The 18,189-nt window shown below is 42.1% G+C and overlaps 1 protein-coding gene across 2 annotated transcripts in view; it reads left to right on the top strand.

The window, feature by feature from the left end:
- Nucleotides 1-18,189, top strand: part of PID1 (phosphotyrosine interaction domain containing 1) — a 226,555-nt gene that overhangs the window by 97,938 nt on the left and 110,428 nt on the right. For both annotated transcript variants that reach the window (XM_079132653.1, XM_079132654.1), the window contains exon 2: nt 6,475-6,621. In XM_079132653.1, the coding sequence (XP_078988779.1) occupies nt 6,475-6,621 (147 nt within the window). The remainder of the gene's footprint in view (nt 1-6,474; nt 6,622-18,189) is intronic.

The following is an 18,189-nucleotide window of genomic DNA, read 5'->3' as shown; positions in this document are numbered from 1 at the left end:
AGAGTAGTGATGCTATCCTGGGCACGGTCGTGCATGCCTGTCATCACAGCTACATGATACACTGGGCGGGAGGGTCTCGAGTTTGAAGCCAAACCTTGGCAATTTTGTGAGGACTCCCATTTCAAAATAAAAAAAAATAATAATAATTAAAAAAAAAAGAGGGGCTTGGAGATGGAGCTGTAGCTCAGCAGTTGAGGACCCCTGGGTTCAATCCCCAGAACTGGAAAAGGAAAAAGAAAGAAAAAAGTAGTGATGTTAGCGATCCAGAAATGCCAAAGAGAAGCCATAAAATGCTTCCTCTAAGTGAAAAGGTGAACGGCACAATGAAATATTTTGAGAGAGATCACGTTCATGTGACTTTTATTATAGCATACTGTAATCGTTCTGCTTTGCTACCAGTTTTTGTTTTGCAGTGTTAGGGATTGAACTGGGGAGCTCTACCACTGAGCTATACCCCTGGCCCTTTTCTTCTTTTTGTTTTGAGACAGTATCTTCTAAGTTCCTAGGGTCGGCCTTGAACTCATGATCTTCCTGCCTCAGCCTCCTTAGTCACTGGGATTACAGGTGTGCACCTCCATGCCTGGCTCTGATTATTAGTTATTATTGTTACTCTCTTCCTGATGTACAGGAAGAAGCATAGTATGTTCAGGGCTCAGTACTATCTGCAGTTCCAAGCATCCACAGGTATCTTGGAATGTATCCTCTGTGAATAAGGGAGAGGTTATTATATACAACTATATGTGTGTGTGAAAAAAAAATATATGCCTATTTATTTATGCTTATTTAAATATATGCTTGTATGTATTATTTATTTATCTATGCTTACTTATTTGAAAACGTTTATGCTTCTTGACATTTACATCTGCGTATATTCAACACACACACTCCCGTGTGAATGCGCCCTCCTCATGCGCCAGAGCTGTCAGGTGTTCCTTGGACTGGCTTGAAGATATTTTTGTGCCTCTCCCCCATGATCTCTTGAGAGAATCTGTGATGCTGGAAAAGAAAAAAAAAGCCTCCATAATCAAAACTGCATGAATAAATTTGGACGTGTGAATGTGACTCTTTTCACTTAGTTTATTAATAGCCATCTTTTTAATAGGTACAGACAGTCAATAGTCCGACAGAGTGTATATGTAGGGCTTGAAAAACATTTTGAATAAAACAGTCCACTAGAAAAATTTGCAGCAAGAAGGCAAGTGGCAAATTCATGTAGGCCTTTTTTTTCTGAAACTACTAAGTTGATAAACTACATTAAAAGTGAATTCTTGAACTCAAGTGGTTCACTTTTGTGGGTGTGTCCTAGATTTGGGGAAATGATCCAACCCTGTTTTAAAAAGGACAAAAACAAATACACCAACAAAACCCTTTGCATTAAAAGTGTTCAAAGAAAAGCTGCATTTAATTCAAACGGTTTTTATTAACTCAAAATTACTTTTAATTATATGCAAACTGTTTTCCGTTTAACAATTTTTTTTTTCTTTTATGCTGTTTGTGAAGATGCCAGAACAAACACGTCAAAGCAGAAATCTGAGAATTTACATTTTAAGAGATAAGCTAACTATCCTGTTAAAGGTCAAAAAAGAGTGTCACCATTGTTCCTTTTCTCAAGTTTGGGGCCTGGACATACCTTCTACAAAATAAGTGGTATAAAATGTAAGCGAAGCACAAGTGAGTTCCATTCATTCCTGCATACCCCCAAAGTAATAAAATCAAGTGTGGTTATGAGTGGATGTCAGAGCCCGACGATTTTTGTGCACTTGACCAAATTAACATTTTTCGGGGTTGCTGAAGTTTTTCATTAATGTGATTCACCCACTTGTTTCCTTGTGGGTCTCATCAGAAGAGCGATTTGCAACATTTTTGAAGCTTGATGAGGGCGGTACTGAATCAGTAATTTGCAAGTTACAACTGACCATTATAGTCAGCCTTCAAGATGCAAGGATGGGCAGAAGATTAAAATTTTAATGCTTTCCTTCTAATTTGAGTGAGGATAATGTTCCAGTTATTTTATAAAAAGGGAAGTGGGATTTGACTTCCAAAGATGCTTTATGTTTTGGATACGGAATCAATACAAAGGTGAGATACACCCAATTTGAATTGGTAAAATATGTAAATCTCCACCCGCTAAACTGTCAGAGATTAATGTCTGAATAGCAGTAGGAAGCAGTGCCAACTGTAAAATTATACAGGGCATGGCGATTACCCCATCCGCATAATGGGGTTTGATTTAGAGGCTCTATTTTGGGATCACACATAAAGCACCAAATGCAGAAAGCTGAGCTTTGTTTAATTTGTCCAGGGCAGCGCTCTAATTTTCTACAACATTATTCACTTCCCTTTAAAGAATGAATAACACATTTTCTTTATGGAATTCTCTGCATCTTTGATTTGGGAGCAGTGGCTTTCCTTAAGCTCCTCTATGCCATTCCTCTTTTGTTGCTTTTGTGTAGTGCTTCTGAATTGGTTTCCTTTAAGTTGCATTATTTTTATTGTACTGTGTGTGTAAAGAACAAGCTGTATCATTTTGGACATGGGATAGTATAGTACTTTAGAGATGACAGATTGGAGAAAATCAAGGCCCAGGAAGAACAAGGCCATGCAGCTCTGGCACAGCTGGGTTTCACATCTGGGTCTTTGTAACCCGAGTTAGAGCACTTGCCACCTAAATTAGGGGTCCTTGCAGGTACACTGTGTGGCCATCTCTGAAGACTTAAAACTCATCTTCCCTGGCAGCAGCTCTGAGGGTTTTATCTTAGACACAAATAACCTGAGGATTATACTACTTACTTTAGGTTATTAGCAGACACTGTATCATTAAGGCTTTACTTGACCAAATAAGTGCAAGATTCACTTATTTTAAAAGACTCACTTATTTTAAAAGATAAAGTTAACATGTATTTCTGCAATTTAAGTTGATGAAGTCCTCTTACAATTCTTTGATAGCGCCTCTGTTTTATTTTCACAGATGATTTTTTGTTACAAAGTAGTTTGTATTGCTAGACTCCATGTTGAAAGGATCAGACTCCTAACTCAAACTCACATAAGCACAAGGAGACATACTGGTTCATATTCTAAGTGCGTCCATGGGTGGATTCAACTCAGGCACAGTTGGGTCCAAGGGCTCCAAGGCTGTGTTTCTTTGTTTCTCAGCTTCCCTTCTCTCTACCTGGTCTCAGTCTCAGACTGACTTTGAAGGGTAGGATGGTCAGCAGCAGTTCAGGACTCATGCCCCTCAGTGTATATGTTGATCTCCCAGAAGGACAGTAGTGTTGGCCAATCTCCAGTTGCCTTGGCACTTGCCTTTGGGCAGGGGCGGGAGGCACTCAGATGGCCAGCCTGTGTCACGTATTCTTTGGGTCACATATCCAGAGGCAGGGAACCTCATTCCACAAGGCAGCATAGAGTGGTAGAGAAGTTTCCCCCAGGCAGGGAGAAACTAATGGTTCCAACTCTTGCACTTGTACCAAAGACTTAAAATAGCAAATTGGTTACATATAATGTTAATCTGCCATGAAAAGATGTATTATTGCAGCCACAATAATTCATCATGTAATCTGCATTTTATTTCCCACTTTTACCTTTCTCTTTTCAGAGGGGGCAAAATGGACAAAAGCATTAAAGGGAAAAACTTTCAAGGGTTCACTTTCTGTATTTCTCTTTTATGTATCATCTTAGCCTCCCTTATTAGCTGACCTAGAGAGCGCTCCCAGACACAAGGCTCCACCAGGAGCCAGGAGGAACCCTTCCATACAGAGACTCACATTTTATTTCTGCTCCAGCCGTGCCTGCAACCGTGCCTGGGCTCACATAGTTGTTTGGGAAAGCTGGGTGGGCACATGCTGGCTGTCCGGGGAAGCCCAGTTCTGAGGAGTTAGGCAGGTGACATTGCACCACAGGTCACGCAGAGTTGGAATGTGAACTTCTTTATTGTCCTCCCCACAATTATTTTTTTTTATCTTGGCTCCTGTTAAGGAACCAAGGGACAGGATGTGTACCACTTCCAGTCCCTGTGTGCTTGGGACTGACTAAGTGGCTGTGGAATCTGGACCTATAATAAGGACAGTGAGGACAGGAGACAATTGCAGAACTTCTGGGCAGCGTGGGCATCCACCCTCCTGAGAAGGGCGCTGTGTTCGGAGTCCCTTTCAGGAATTTACTTTGTGGCAGAAGCTGGACCGACCGAGGTGCCCCATGGTTTCTCGTTCCTCTGGTTCCCTCATCTTTCCAATGCTTCCTCCTTATACTTGCTCATCTTCTGGCCCCAGTTTCTCTGCCCCAGAGGCTAAATAACTTCAGCTCTCACTCTCAGTGACCCACATTGTTCCTCCCAAGCATTGCTGCCACTTGGCAGCTCCAAACCTAGCACCTCCACTGGACAGAAGTCAATGAAGAGCAAAGCAGAAGCTTCCAGATTCCAAAGAAGACTTGCCCTTCCTCCACTGCTTCCTTCCTTCCTTTCTCCCTGCCCACCCTCCCCCATCACCTCATAAACACACCTGTACTCTGGGGGTTGTAAGAGCAAGTCTCTCTCCCATTTGAAAGGATCTGAGCTGGCAATTTTTTTTCCCTAAAAGGTGGCTGTATCCATCAAAGCTCAGCTGGAGAAACACAGAGAACTAGGTGAAGATGTATATCAAGAGATTTTTTTTTTTTTTTTTTTTTTTTTTTTTGGAACTGGCTCATGCAGTCACGGGAGCTGGTTATGTAAATTTGAAAATAAAATTGAAGGCATGTCTCAAAATTAAAAATTAACAATTTTAAAAAGAGGACTGGGGATGTGGCTCCTGCGTTCAATCCCCAGTATGCACATACATTTATACATACACACATATATTCAAATTCAGGGTCTTCTATTTGAAACAAAGGAACAAACACACAAAAATCCTGCTACTAAATATTCTAAAGTATAAAGCGTTTCCTTTTTTCATGAATCTCTTTCTGGAAAGGTCACAGCACTGTTTTCAGTGCACGTGGTTGTGTGACACAGGGAGGCAATGTGGGTGGGAAAGGATAGGGGAGGAGTCCACCTCCCTCATGCCTCTAGTACACAACTGACTTTTCCCTGCATTTGGAGAAAGTTCTGGTCACCCAGTGTGGCCTCCTGGGGCTCTGGGTGCCCCTCCTTACTCAGTCGCAGGCTTAGCATGCTGACCTTGCATTCACCTTGACTTGCTGGCTTCCCATGTGTCATGGATCTGTCAGGATTCTTCTATCCCTGAGGCGAACGGGAAGGCACAGATCGAGTATCTCTGTGACTCATCCATGTGCTCCATTATGCATTAGACCTCACTTGCAACACACAAGTTCAGTGATGAAATGATTCAGAATTTCCAGAAGGTGACTTTAAACCAAGAGCGTTAAACCAAGCCTAGAACCCTTCTGAGTCGGGGGCTGTCCTAGCACGGGGCTTTGTGTGTGCAAAGGGCGAGTGAAGCCAGGTGTGTGCACACACATGCATCTGCACATGTGTGTGTGTGTGCACATGCACTCTTTTAGGTAATGTTGACAAGAGGTGGCATTTGATCAGGGGGCAAGGAAGTAAGGCTTGCAAATACCTTAGGGCAGGAGCAGCATGTTCAGAGATTCTTGCAAGAATGAGGAAACCACTGTGGCTGTATCCACAAATGAGGGGGTGAGGGGTGGAAAATGAACGCAGAGGGATGGCAGGCCCCTACGGTACTGATGTCCTCAAAGGCCAAGAGCAAGAACTTAGGAGTTTTCCTTAGAAGATGGGCAGACATGGGAGATCTCGAGGAGAGAAGTGTGGCATGCCACATTTGTGGTTTAGTAGGATACTCTCTGTGTGGCAGTAGTCACCATAGGGACAAAGTTAGAAGTGATGAGACCAGTATGGATGCTGTAATAATAGACCGAGCAAGGATGCAGCCTCGGACTGGGTGGTGTAGACATTAGTAACTCGGTATAGCTGGATTCAGGGCATACTTAAAACTAGTGCCTCCAGAGGTTGCAGATAGAATATTTACTAGGATCCTGGCCCCAAGACATCAGTTTTAAAGAAGCTAATGAGAAGTAATGAATTTCCCGAAGTTCCACAGCCAGCGTGTGCAAGAGCGGGGAGGGTGGCGAGCTGAAGCCCCGGTGCGGTGCTTCTGTTCCCCTCCTGTGAGGCCGCGGGCTTGCCCTGACAGCTCTCTTCAGATCATCTTACTGCTGTGGCTCGTGTATGCGGCTGACATCTCCAGGAACGCGTCCAATGCACCTTGGAAAAGCTCCTCAGAACAGAAGATCCTGGGGGCAGATGGTCTTTGCTTCGGGATGGGCTCCCTCCCGGTTTCATCTTAGTAGCAGCCTGATAGGATTTTCCCCTTTCCATTTAGTAAATAGTCCTTGGCCTTGCTCATTAAAACAGTTAATAGGACAAAGATTTTGCTACTAAGTTTTGATGTACAGTTGCTCCTCATGAAAGTCCAAGCTACTTACTTGTATGTGACTTATTTTCCTGCCTTTCAGCACTTTCAGACCATGCTGAAGTCTAAATTGAATGTCCTCACACTGAAAAAGGAACCTCTCCCTGCTGTCATCTTCCATGAGCCGGAGGCCATCGAGCTGTGCACCACCACGCCCCTGATGAAGACTAGGACTCACAGTGGCTGCAAGGTATGGGCATGTGGCCAGCGGGGCTTCTCTTGGGGAGACAGGCTCAGGCACGTGTGGCTTAGAGCCATTTTTAAGAATGAAAATCGGGAACAACTAACAAAATTAGCTCATTGAGTGATGGTAGTCTGAATTCATATCCTGCTTTATTTTTCTTAATGATATAAATGCTTTTTGTCATTTTGGGGGCACACATTCAAAACACAGGTCTTGGTAGGTGTGAGTAAAATCATTTTCTTGCTGTATTTTCTCTCGCTGAATGGAACGTCGGGCTTTGCCAGGGAAGTTTCATCTTTAATGGTAATTCTTCCCTTTGCATTTGCAAACTGACTAAAGCGGACCATAAAGAATGACAACACCAATTCCCAAATCCAAAAAACAAATTTTCCAACATTTGTACTCTCAGAATCCTTTGGGAGTAATTTTGTAGTTTTGCTTTGCTTCAGCTTTCAAAATTTGTCCTAATATTCATGCCTAAAAATCCATTAAAAGGAATTTTCTTTTATGCAAACTATAATGCTGACATGGAAACAAAACTGGAAATGAAATGTATAATTCTGGTAGGCTTTTGGATTCTTTTGTGTATTTTCTTCTTTTTTGCTTTGGATGGTGAATATAGCAATTGGTTTAGAGATAACAAAGAAAATATGTTTTATGCATATTCTATCATCAGAAATTTGTTCTGAATGGTGAAAATATAAGAGGGGGCAAGGAGAAGGCATGATTGCACATGGATTTCTTTTCAACTTTGTAGGTCCGCTCCTTTCTTTGTTCTTCTTGTTGGGGAAGCAGGTCTTGAACACCAGGAGTCCATGTGAAGCCCACCCCTTTGGGGTGATCATGGTGTGCACAAAGCCTCTCACATGTCCATTCATTCACAGACTTGCTGGATGTCTGCTTTCTGCCAGGCACTGGTGCACAGTGTGAGCAACACCCACAGCAACTTTATGAAATTTACCTGCTAATTGTAAAACAGGAGGAGAGAGTACAGGCACTCAAGCATTAATTGGTGAGAAAGCCAGCTGAAGGACTTGTGGAAGTAGAGACAACAGGGAATGTTCATTGTCAGAGGCAGAAATGGTCTTGGAATGTTTTGGAATGAAGAAGAACGACCCAGGGTACCTTGGAAGCTGAGAAAGGTGGTGGGCTTTGGGGGTCGGGAAGCCTTGTGGTCAAGGCGAGGAGTTTAGACTTTGTTCTCTACAGTGAGGAGTCAGGTAAGTGAGATGCAACTCCGTTTTATATAAATTATAAATAGTATTCCTGATAAGGTGAAGCTGAAAAATCAGGTGCCTCAAGCAACTGCCAGTGGGTCAGTTTTAAAAGGAGAGAGTGAGTCCACAAAACTGGCCTCAGGTCCCCGGTTTAATGCTTTCAGTGACTGATGACATAAAGGCGTTAGGCAGATGTGCTTTACTTTTGGAAGGGATATGAGATCAGATTTGGTGTCGATACTTTAGAAGACTAGCCCACATCATTTTGAATCCTGTTCCTATTAGGGAAATATTGCCTCCAAGCATGAACTCACTTCAGACAAATTCAGGGAGGGGAGGTTAGTTGGGTGAAGCCTACAAAGTGTGTGTGTGTGTGTGTGTGTGTGTGTGTGTGTGTGTGTGTGTTTTAAATAGTTAACAGAATAAAAAGACCTCAAATATAATCACCATGTGAAATTATGAATATTGTTCACATGAAGACAGATTTGTTAGGAGCATAAAAATAGTCCTTTTCCTGAGGAGGGTATAGAGTGGAGGACTCATGAGCTATGTTTTTTCTGCAAATTGCCTTAGGTTGTGCTCATTTATTTGAGGTCTAAAAGGACATTGAAAAAAGAGCAGGCATTCAGGACAGCATGCCAAAGAGGGCAAGGGTTGTGCCGGAGTCAGTCTGTGTGGCCGCAAGACAAGGGAACTGGGCAGCAATTGCCACTGGACACAGGGAAGGGCTTCTGCATTCAAGGTGAAAAACACATTTCACAGGCTGTAAAAAGTTTATGAACTCTCCATCCCTAGAAATCATCAAGAGGAGATTCCTGCAGGCGCAGGTAATCATAATGCCAGAGTTGGCGATCCGGGCCAGTGCCTCTTGAGGTCCTATCCAGCAGGATCATTGTATCTGAAGGAAGAAAATCTGCAAAATGTGCAGTTCTCCATATTGAATACTATCAACTTTGGACCTTAAAATTGGAACTGTCCTTGTACTGGAGTTGCAGGCATTCTTTAATTTTCAAGGACACTATCACATTTGTGTTCAAAGCCATATTCTTTTGTTAGGTGAAAAAAAAGAAAGGTAGATCTTAGAACCACAACATTTTTGTTTAAAATCCTCAGTCCTCCCCTAATTTTTTCCAATCATCTTTAAGAACAAAGTCCAGTGTTTCCTCTCGAATTCTTGCAAGTGAGTAACTTAGCTCACAAGATGCCAGCTGCAAAAGGGACTCTCTCAGGCTCAGGCATCCCAGGAATAATGAGCACAATGTAGCCCTGGCCCAGCTGCGGGCCAGCCTTTGGGACCCTCCATCTTTAGACAGAACTTGTTCTTTTATCCTAAAAGCTCTCGAGTGGTGCTTGCATAACTTTGGGTTTGGGGAGGGAAAGAGGCAGAAAGAAGTGAAGGAAAGTGGATTTGAATGTGGGTTCTGGTCAGCACCACCGAGACCCCCGCTCATCTCGGGTTTCCCATTTCCCTCTGATCTGTATTCTCGGTGGGTTCTGGCAGGATCGCCTTGCCAGGCTATTCATGTTTCGGGCAGCTGGGTCTTTGTGTGTTCTCCTCTATTGCTGCCACTTTTTTTTTTTTTCTCCTGGAGTGGAGTTGTTTAACCGTAGTACTACCACTGCATCCATTAGGACTCTTGCTGGAGTTGTTTTGAGAATCAGAAGCTGGGTCAGGCTTCACAGCCACAATGATGACTTGCCAGACTTCTCTCCTGCCTAGCATGGTGGAATCCGAGGTGGCTTCACCTCATTAGCAAACACTTACTGAATTAACACTCATTGTAAACCTACTGTGGGTGGAGCAGTGGAGAAAGGAACCAAAGTAGTTTTTGTGGATGATCAATGTACAGCCAAGTAGAAGGATTAAGATGAGTGCCCACATAAACAAATCACAAGTGTTTTGGAAACTCGTGTGTGTATCAGAATCCCCTGGAAGGCAAATTCCTGGTCCTTCTTCCCACAGCCCTTGATTCAAGCACTCACTTAATGGTGGAGAACAGGAGTCTGCAGTTTAAAATATACCATGTAGTTAACATGAAAGTGGGCTGCGTTTGGAGCTTGAAGACCTAAACCACAGAATGGTGTGTGATGGGAGTAATATAAATGACTTAAAAGAACACATCCCCGGGAGGTGGAGGATGGGGTGGAGAATGGTATTTGAGGACTGAGAATGGTATTTGAGGGCGTGTGCATGGTCATGATGGACTTGCCACATCAGATCAGGAGACTGAAAGGGGCTCTGCAGTTGTTGCAGCAGATGTGTGCTTTGTGAGTATCCCCTTCTCCTCCAGGAGCATCGTCCTGCTCTGCATTGACTCCATTCTAGGTCTGATCCTCATAGTTCTTAAAGCCTTTAAGAAATAATGATGAATAAATAACAAATAAAATAGTAATAATGATGATGCTAAATGGTCCTACTAATAATGCAGAAACAGAGGTACCAAGCAGCTGTTTATTGATACATGAAGCACTTTCAGTGTATCCATTTCATGGTACAGAACTGTTTCATCCTCGTGACAACCCAGTGGCATAAGAGCCATGTGCAGCCACATTTCACACATCAGCTGGTTGAGGCTGAGGGAAGTTCACCACCTGTCTCAGGGCTTGCAGCTAGGAATTCGCGGAGTTCAGGTTGACCCCCTGAAGTCCGACCCCACAGCGCATGCTCGCCCCCACTGTATTCCATGGCCTCTCAGTCACCACCCAGTGGCGTCGTTAGGCCAACTGCATTGTGAAATTTTGATCAAGTCTTGTCTGTTCTGCAGACTTCAGTTTCTGTAGTCCTTATAGGCCAGAATCAGAGTCAGTGTATCCACATATCTTTTTTAACGAATTATTATTATTTTAATTATACAAATTTATGAGGTACGATGTGATCATTTGATATACAAACACATGGCATGAGGATTGAATCAAGGTAGTTAATGTTTTCATCTCCTTAAACATTTAAAAATTTTATTAACATGTAATAATTGTACATACTTATGGACCATAGTGTGATGTTTTAACTCTTGTCTATAATGCATACTGATCAAATTGAATGAATGTTTCTATCTCCTTATCATCAGTCTGTGTTTAGAGCCTCTGAGTGCCTCTCTAATATTTATTTATAAAATGTTTAACAGGCTATTATGCACTATGGTCACCCCACTGTTCTATAGAATGCTAGAACTTTCTATCTGTGTTTGGGTAACTGTTGTTACCCCTCTCACCTACAACCTTCCCAGCCTCTCACAATCACCATTATATATCCCAGTTGACTTTTTAAAAACTTTCACAGATGATAGAGAACATTGTCTTTCTGTGTCTTCTGGCTTATTTCACTTAACATAATATCCTCCAGTTCCATCCATTTTGCTATAGCGATAGGATGTCATTGTTTTTATGACTGAAGAATATTCCACTGTGTATGTATGGCACATTTTCTTCATCCATCCATTCATCCATCAATGGGTGTCTAGATTGCCTTCATGTCTTAGCTGTTGTGAAAAGTGCAACAATAAATATGGCATGCAAGTATCTGTTTCCTTTAGATATATACCCAGAAAGTGGGAAAGCTGCATCATGTATTAGATCTGTTTTTGCTTTCTCGAGGAACCTCCTCACCTCTCCATAGTGGCTTTACTAATTTCTATTTCCACCAACAGTGTATGAGAGTTCCCTTTTCTCCACATCCCCATTAGTATCTGTTATTTTATGTTTGTTTTGATAATATCTATTCTAATTAGGGTGGGATGAAATCTTGTTGTGGTTTTGACTTGTATTTCCCTGACAGCTAATGAAGTTGAACATTTTTTTCATAAATGTGTCGATCATTTGAATTTATGTTTTTGGGAGTGCCTATTAATATCCTTTATCTTTTTTTAAATTGGATTATTTGGGTTTCTTATTATTGAGTTTATAAAGTTTTTTTATATATTCTGGAATGAGTTCTTTGTCAGGTGAATAGTTGGCAATTTTGTTTCTATTCACTAGGTTATCTCTTTGCTCTTTTGATTGTTTCCTTCACTGTGCAAAATAAGATTCCCAAAACATAGAAAACAAAAGCAAAAACAGACAGATGGGATTATCTCATATACATTTTCATTCAAGTATCCACGACTCAAGGATTTACTATGTTCAATTGGAGTAGAATTTTATCTTTAATTACAAAACAACAGAAAGCTTGAGGACAATGTGCTAAAAGTATTGTACAATTTTATCTAAGAACTCAGGTTCTCAAATTTAGTTTTCTAAAACAAAGGGTAGTGTACAATGAAAATTCATATCTTATAGATTGCTAGCCATCAGGGAAGTCACACGCACACATGACAGAGTGTCCAGTGAGGTCCTGTGTGGCTGCGTGGACGATGTGCAAAGCCCACGGCACAGAGGCTGTCTCCAGTTACCTGGTGCTTATGTTTGAAGTAAAGTCAGCAGTGCTGTGACAAACGGGCACATAATTGGGGGCTTATGTTTAGCATATCCTGTAGCATGTCTTTTATTTAAGCCCTTTATAAATTTTGTGAGTGGTGATTATTTCTGAGGGTACGGATCTCCATACATTGAAAAGGGGACATGACTTGAGGGGAAGTGACAAGAGAAGATGTGCAGGACAAGGCGTGGGAAGGAAGAGATGGCTTTCTAGCTGTTACTGACCTAGGTCTCTTTTGGGCCCTGAATCTGTCTGCCTTGACTCAGTGTTTGCTGGTTGTCCTTCCCCACACCCTCTCAGCATCACCCTGTGGGGCCAGGGTCCTGAGATGGATGTTCAGGGATGGTCCCCAGGGGCCATGCTTCATGAGCACCAGAGCAGATCTGAGCGTTGGTGGTGAGCCTGAGTTATTTTCTTTCCACTCCTTTCCCTTTTCTGCCCTGCAGTGCTTATGTGGACGTTGTCCTTGTCTTCGGTCTACAGCTTGGTAAGAGTGCAGCAGCCCCTGTCCCTTCACGCTTCATTGGGGGTCCCCGGCCCTTCACCTAGGCCTGCTCCTGCATGGGGGGCCTGGCATTGCCCATCTCCCCTACTGAGGAGGGCACCCTGCCTGCTGTGGTGCGAAGCCCCATCTGAGACGTGGCTGCCCTCTTCTCACTTGTGAGAGCGCAAACCACCGAACAAGCTGGTTTCCAAGACAGTTAAAGATTCCTAAGCCATACCAATGTGTATGTTACTCTTTTTGTGATGCTTTGCATTCTGGAGTGGCAGCGATAGTCCCTTAGCTCTCAGGAAGGATGTGGGTGACTTACAGTTTCATGGGTCAGAGAAGAGACATTCAGCATCGAAGGCTTTGCGGGTCATCCTCAAGCCCTACTGCGTGGTGCTTGTGCAAAGTGGCCAGTTAAAGAAGTTCATTTCAGCAGTTCAGCTCACCTTATGATAAAGGATCTCGATTTGAAATTAGCATCACATAAATCTGTGTTTTCTACACTTATATATTTTGTGCTTATTTGATCGGTTATGTGTTTAATTAGAAACATGGTCATGTTTTCTCATTTTAGACAAAGGCCCATTTTTGTATCCAGGAGCACAAATGAAACATTAATTTAATTATGTCAGCCTCATCAAATGCATCTCTGCAGCCTTTTCTTGGTGTAGTTCATTTTGGAACCACATGTGGTTATTCCAATTAGACTTTCTCCTTGAAAAAAACATTTCTGATTTCAATATCGAGACAGAAAACAAACACAATGGAAAATAGTAATTTAAGGTAGACTTAGGCCCATGGCCTTAACTGGTCATTTCCTTCTAAATTTAGAGCGGGTGATATCTAATTTATTTTCTCTTCATTTTTTCTCAGACTTTCCTGTAAACAAATCAAAGCACATTTATTTCTGCTTGTCTCTTCCAGTGTAGGAAGCTAAAAGTTGGTTTGAGCCAGCATCTGTTCAGGGATAAACTTTTATTTTTTGGTAAGTTTTAGTCTTTGCAGACCTATAAATTCTCTTGAGTTTGTCCTTCCTTGCTTCCCTGCTTTTTCTCTCTTTCCCTTTCTGTGTCCCTGTTTTAGTCACATTTTTCACTCCTGTGACCAAAAGACCCAACTAAAACAATTTTAGATGAGGAAAAGTGTATTTGAGGACTCATGGTTTCAGAGGTCTCAGTTCATAGACAGCCGGCTTCATTTCTCAGGGCTCGAGGTGAGGCTGAACATCATGGTGGAAGAGTGTAATGGAGGGAGGTGGCTCACATGCTGATCTGGAAGCAGAGAGACTCTATTCACCAGATACAAATATATGCCCCAAAGGCATGCCCCCAGTGAGCCACCTCCTCCAGCCACACCACACCCCACCTGTCTCCAGTTACTGCCCAGCCAGTCCCACCAGGGGATTAATTCACTGATTGGGTTAAGGCTCTCCTAACCCCATCTTTTCTCCTTTAAACCTTCTTGCATTGTCTCTCACATGAGCTTTCTGGGGACCCCTCACATCCAAACCCCAACAGTCCTTTTCTCCTTCTTTCCTAATTTTCTTCATTTCTTTCTTCAGTCACAAGAACATCTTGCACACTCTACCAAAGGTCTGTGCATTAGTGGACAACCAAGATTAGCAATGGTTTTGGATGCTTTGAGTTGAAATAACAGAAATCCTAACTTGAATTGGCTTAAATCACTGAAATATTTTGCTCTCCAATCTGTAAATTCTAGCAAGAGGAATGACTTTAGATAAACTCCAGGGGTTCATCTGGGGCTTGTGCTTTGTAGCATTCAAGTTCTCTTTGCTCTCATGTACAACTTTCTTCTTGGAATATTTCTTCTTGTGTTAACCAAAAATCAGCACTCCTGTTGCAGGCCACAAATCTGCCCAACTCTGCAACCTGTGGAGCTTTTCTCCCAGTGTTCCAAGCTGTTGTCTTGAGATTTACTGTGATTGGATGGGCTGTGTCACCTGTTCACCTCAAAATCAGTGTTTGTGTTTGGAGAATTGAATATACTGGTTGCCTTGGCTTAGTTGAAGTGCTCTACTTCTGAAGCTGGGAGGGCAGCCAGGTTCCCTGGGAAAAGAAATCAGATATGCATTGGAAAGAGGCAAATGCATGCTATGGAGACAGCAAAATAGTGTCCCTACAAAAAAGATTGGTGTCCTGACTTTGAGGGAGGGCAGTAAACACTGAGGTAAAGAATGGCAGCAAGAGTAAGCTTGGAGACCTCAGGCAGCAGAACAAGGGTCCCTCCTTCCCCCTGTTGCACCCTGCCTGGTCCCTGGATTGCTTAGGGAGGATTTTTGTTATGCATATAGGAGTTGCTTAAGTTTGATGAGCCTCAGGCCACTTCCTGGCCCTCCTTCTCGGCTGTCTTGAGTAGCCATGAGCTGCGAAGATGTTTGATTTCTGCATTCAGGGGCTCTCGCCAACAGTGGCAGAGATGTTCTCGTTCATTGGGGGAAATTCTAAACCCCACTTTTTGAGTTTTTCACTCCACGTTTCTACTTTGGCAGCCCATCATTTGCAGTCAAGAACAGAGAAAGACAGACGAGATTTCAGGACAGACAATGAGCGTGGGACTGCAAAATTTGAGATGTCTCTGGAACCACCAGTGGACAATACCCATGGGTCCCTTTCCATATGGGTTCGAGTTTACAGATAACGGGGCACTTTAGGAGAAGAGGAAAGGCTGAGATAGCATACCTCAACACAAACCCACAGACAAACAGGCATCTACCTCTCACATGGAAGGACAAGGTAGAGAGAAGCACTCCTGGAAAAGGGCCATCCTCACAGCCAGAGGAAGCTCCACCCCACCAGGAACCTCAGCTCCCTCAGTTGTGACCCCATTCTTCATGTCCTCCTGACTGTGCTCAATCTCCTGCCTGTCCCCTCCTAGTCTCAGAGGAGTCAAAGGGAGAATGAATGTGATTTCAAGGAGAGCTGAGGCCCGGGTGTAGTTTTCCATGGGTCACTGCTTACATGTTCCAGACACTGACTCCGTATGCTATGGTACCTGCCGTGCTACCTGCAGGGAAGGCTATTTTATTCATGGTTTTGGTGTAAACTTCCTGGTTATGAGTCCTAAGTTTTAACTTTGAATTCTGTAATTTGGTACTTGCATGGAAAGACCTGACAGCTTCATCAAAACTCGTCTTTCATGAGCTCACATTTGTTAAGTCAAATCTCTTCTTATTGGGAATTATCTTCATCTCATCAGTGTGTCAGAGGGATGATCAACATTCTGCCTCATCTCTCTAGTTTGCATCTGACCTTGACACTCAGTTACTGCTTCTTGCGTTGGATCACAGATTTCTTTACAGGATCACTCTTTTCTATGATGGATGGGCCAGTAGAATGATTGCCTCATTGAGGGATTCCCCGAGGATCCTTAAAATTGGTAAACATATTTCCAGGCGGTCCCCACACTGTGAGGGCAGCATCTGCAAATGACCACTTAACCCCAGGGAGTCACTTTGGGTAGTAAAGATCAACCTCTGTGGTAGCGTCGAAGACTGTATTTCCTCAATCTCCAAATTCCTAATGTCTCTGACTACTTTCCTCTACTTCCTACCTTTGGAAACTCTTGGGAGATTAGCAAATATTCATTAGTGAAAAGTGGGAAAATCATCTAAATGTCTAAAAAGGATGTTAAAAAAATTTTTACTTGAAAATAGTATGGAAAACGGATCATTAAAAGTCTGGTTTAGAAATTACATTCCTATGAAAAGTGTTCATGATATATTAAGTGAACTAAAGCTGATTTTAAAACATTATTAGAGGATCCTTTTGGGGAGTAAAATAACATAAAAATGAAATAATTATATGCAGGCATTTGTAATAGACCAGATAAATATAAACTAAAATATGAATGGAAGTAATTGCTACATATTTGATTTTCTTAATTCTTGCCAATTTTCATTTTCTGAATTTTCAACATTAAATAAACATTACTTTTTAAATAAGCTTAAAAAAGTAATTATTAAAGAAAAAGATTCATTGAGTGTGAGAAATTTGGAAAGTTAGGTGTAAGAAACTCTACTCTGAGGAGCATTTCAGAAACAACTCCAAGTTAATGGTTTAGACATTTACTTCTTCCTGTGCCCAAATCAGAAGTTCCACTGCTTCAGGGAAAGTAACTTTTTTCCATCTAATTTGCGACTTGTCTGGTGTCAGGCTTGCTAGTGTGTTGAGCGGCATAATTGTACACTTACTGAAGTGCATTTGAAAGAGTGGGGCACTGGTTTTCTGAGGGCTGCTTAATGGCAAAATTAATGGCTTGAAACAATAGATACTTAGTCTCTCAAAGATTTGGAGAACACAAGTCCAAAATCAGTGGGTAGAAATCACGGTGTCAGTGGGGCTGTGCTCCCTGTCAGGGCTCTGGGGAAGAATCCATTCTTTGCCTCTTTCAGCTTAGGGTGGCTCTAGGTGTCTTTGGCTTGTGGCCACATCACTCTTATCTTTGCCTCTGTGATCACATTGCTTTCTCTTCAGTACCCTCTGCTTTTCCTCCTATGAGGACTCTTGTGATTGGATTTAGTGCCCACTGGATGATCCAGGATAGTACCCCATCTGAAGATCCTGAGTTTAAAGTAACACTTTCAGGTTCCAGAAACGGGAACCTATTATCTGTGGGTGGTCATTATTCAAACTACTACAGATGGGTTCCTTGTAATTGGAGAATTCTAAAAATGCAAAAAGTGTCACAGTCATGGAAGACTGGTTCCGACATTCCCCAGTGATACCAAATCGTAGGTGCTCACGTCCCTCATATAAAATGGCCATTGTGCATGTAATCTATGCAAGTTACATGTAAGCAATTGTTATACTGTATTGTTTGGGGAATAATTTGCCAGCAACAAAATAGTCGGTACACGTTCAGAACAGATAAGATTTAAAAGAAAATATTTTCAATCCGTGACTGGTTGTATCCACAGATGTAGAACTCATGGATATGGAGGATCAACCATATAATGTGTATTATACACATAAATAAAAATAAAAGTATAATGTTATTACATAGGTATGTATAAAATGATTATAGTCAATCAGTTATGCAGGTGAAGTTTATCATTTTTTGAGCCTTAAAAATTTCTTGCACTGGGATTTGGAATACTTAAAAAATTAAAAAATGAGAAAGAAAGATGGATCTGTGGAAGGAGCACTTTGCTCCTGTGTTAAGCCAGACTTCCTCAATTTATTAATTTCTTTATCAAATTTTAAGAGATATCTTAAAATTCACTTGGAATACAGTTTTCTTACACAACGTCACAAGCATTTGCATTTTCTATCCTAGCGAGTATACAAAGCAGGGTTTGTAAAAGTTCATGCTATCACCACAGGGGACGTGACCAAATGCTTTTCTCTCCACTCCTGGTAAAGCTTTAAGGATAATTTAGAAAATAATATGGAAAACATTACGTGCACAGAGTGCGTGTCTGAGGACGACCTTGT

This window comes from Sciurus vulgaris (genome assembly GCF_902686455.1).
Source record: "Sciurus vulgaris genome assembly, chromosome: 3".
In the NCBI taxonomy this organism is placed as follows: Eukaryota; Metazoa; Chordata; class Mammalia; order Rodentia; family Sciuridae; genus Sciurus; species Sciurus vulgaris.
This window is presented reverse-complemented; position numbering and strand designations above follow the sequence as displayed.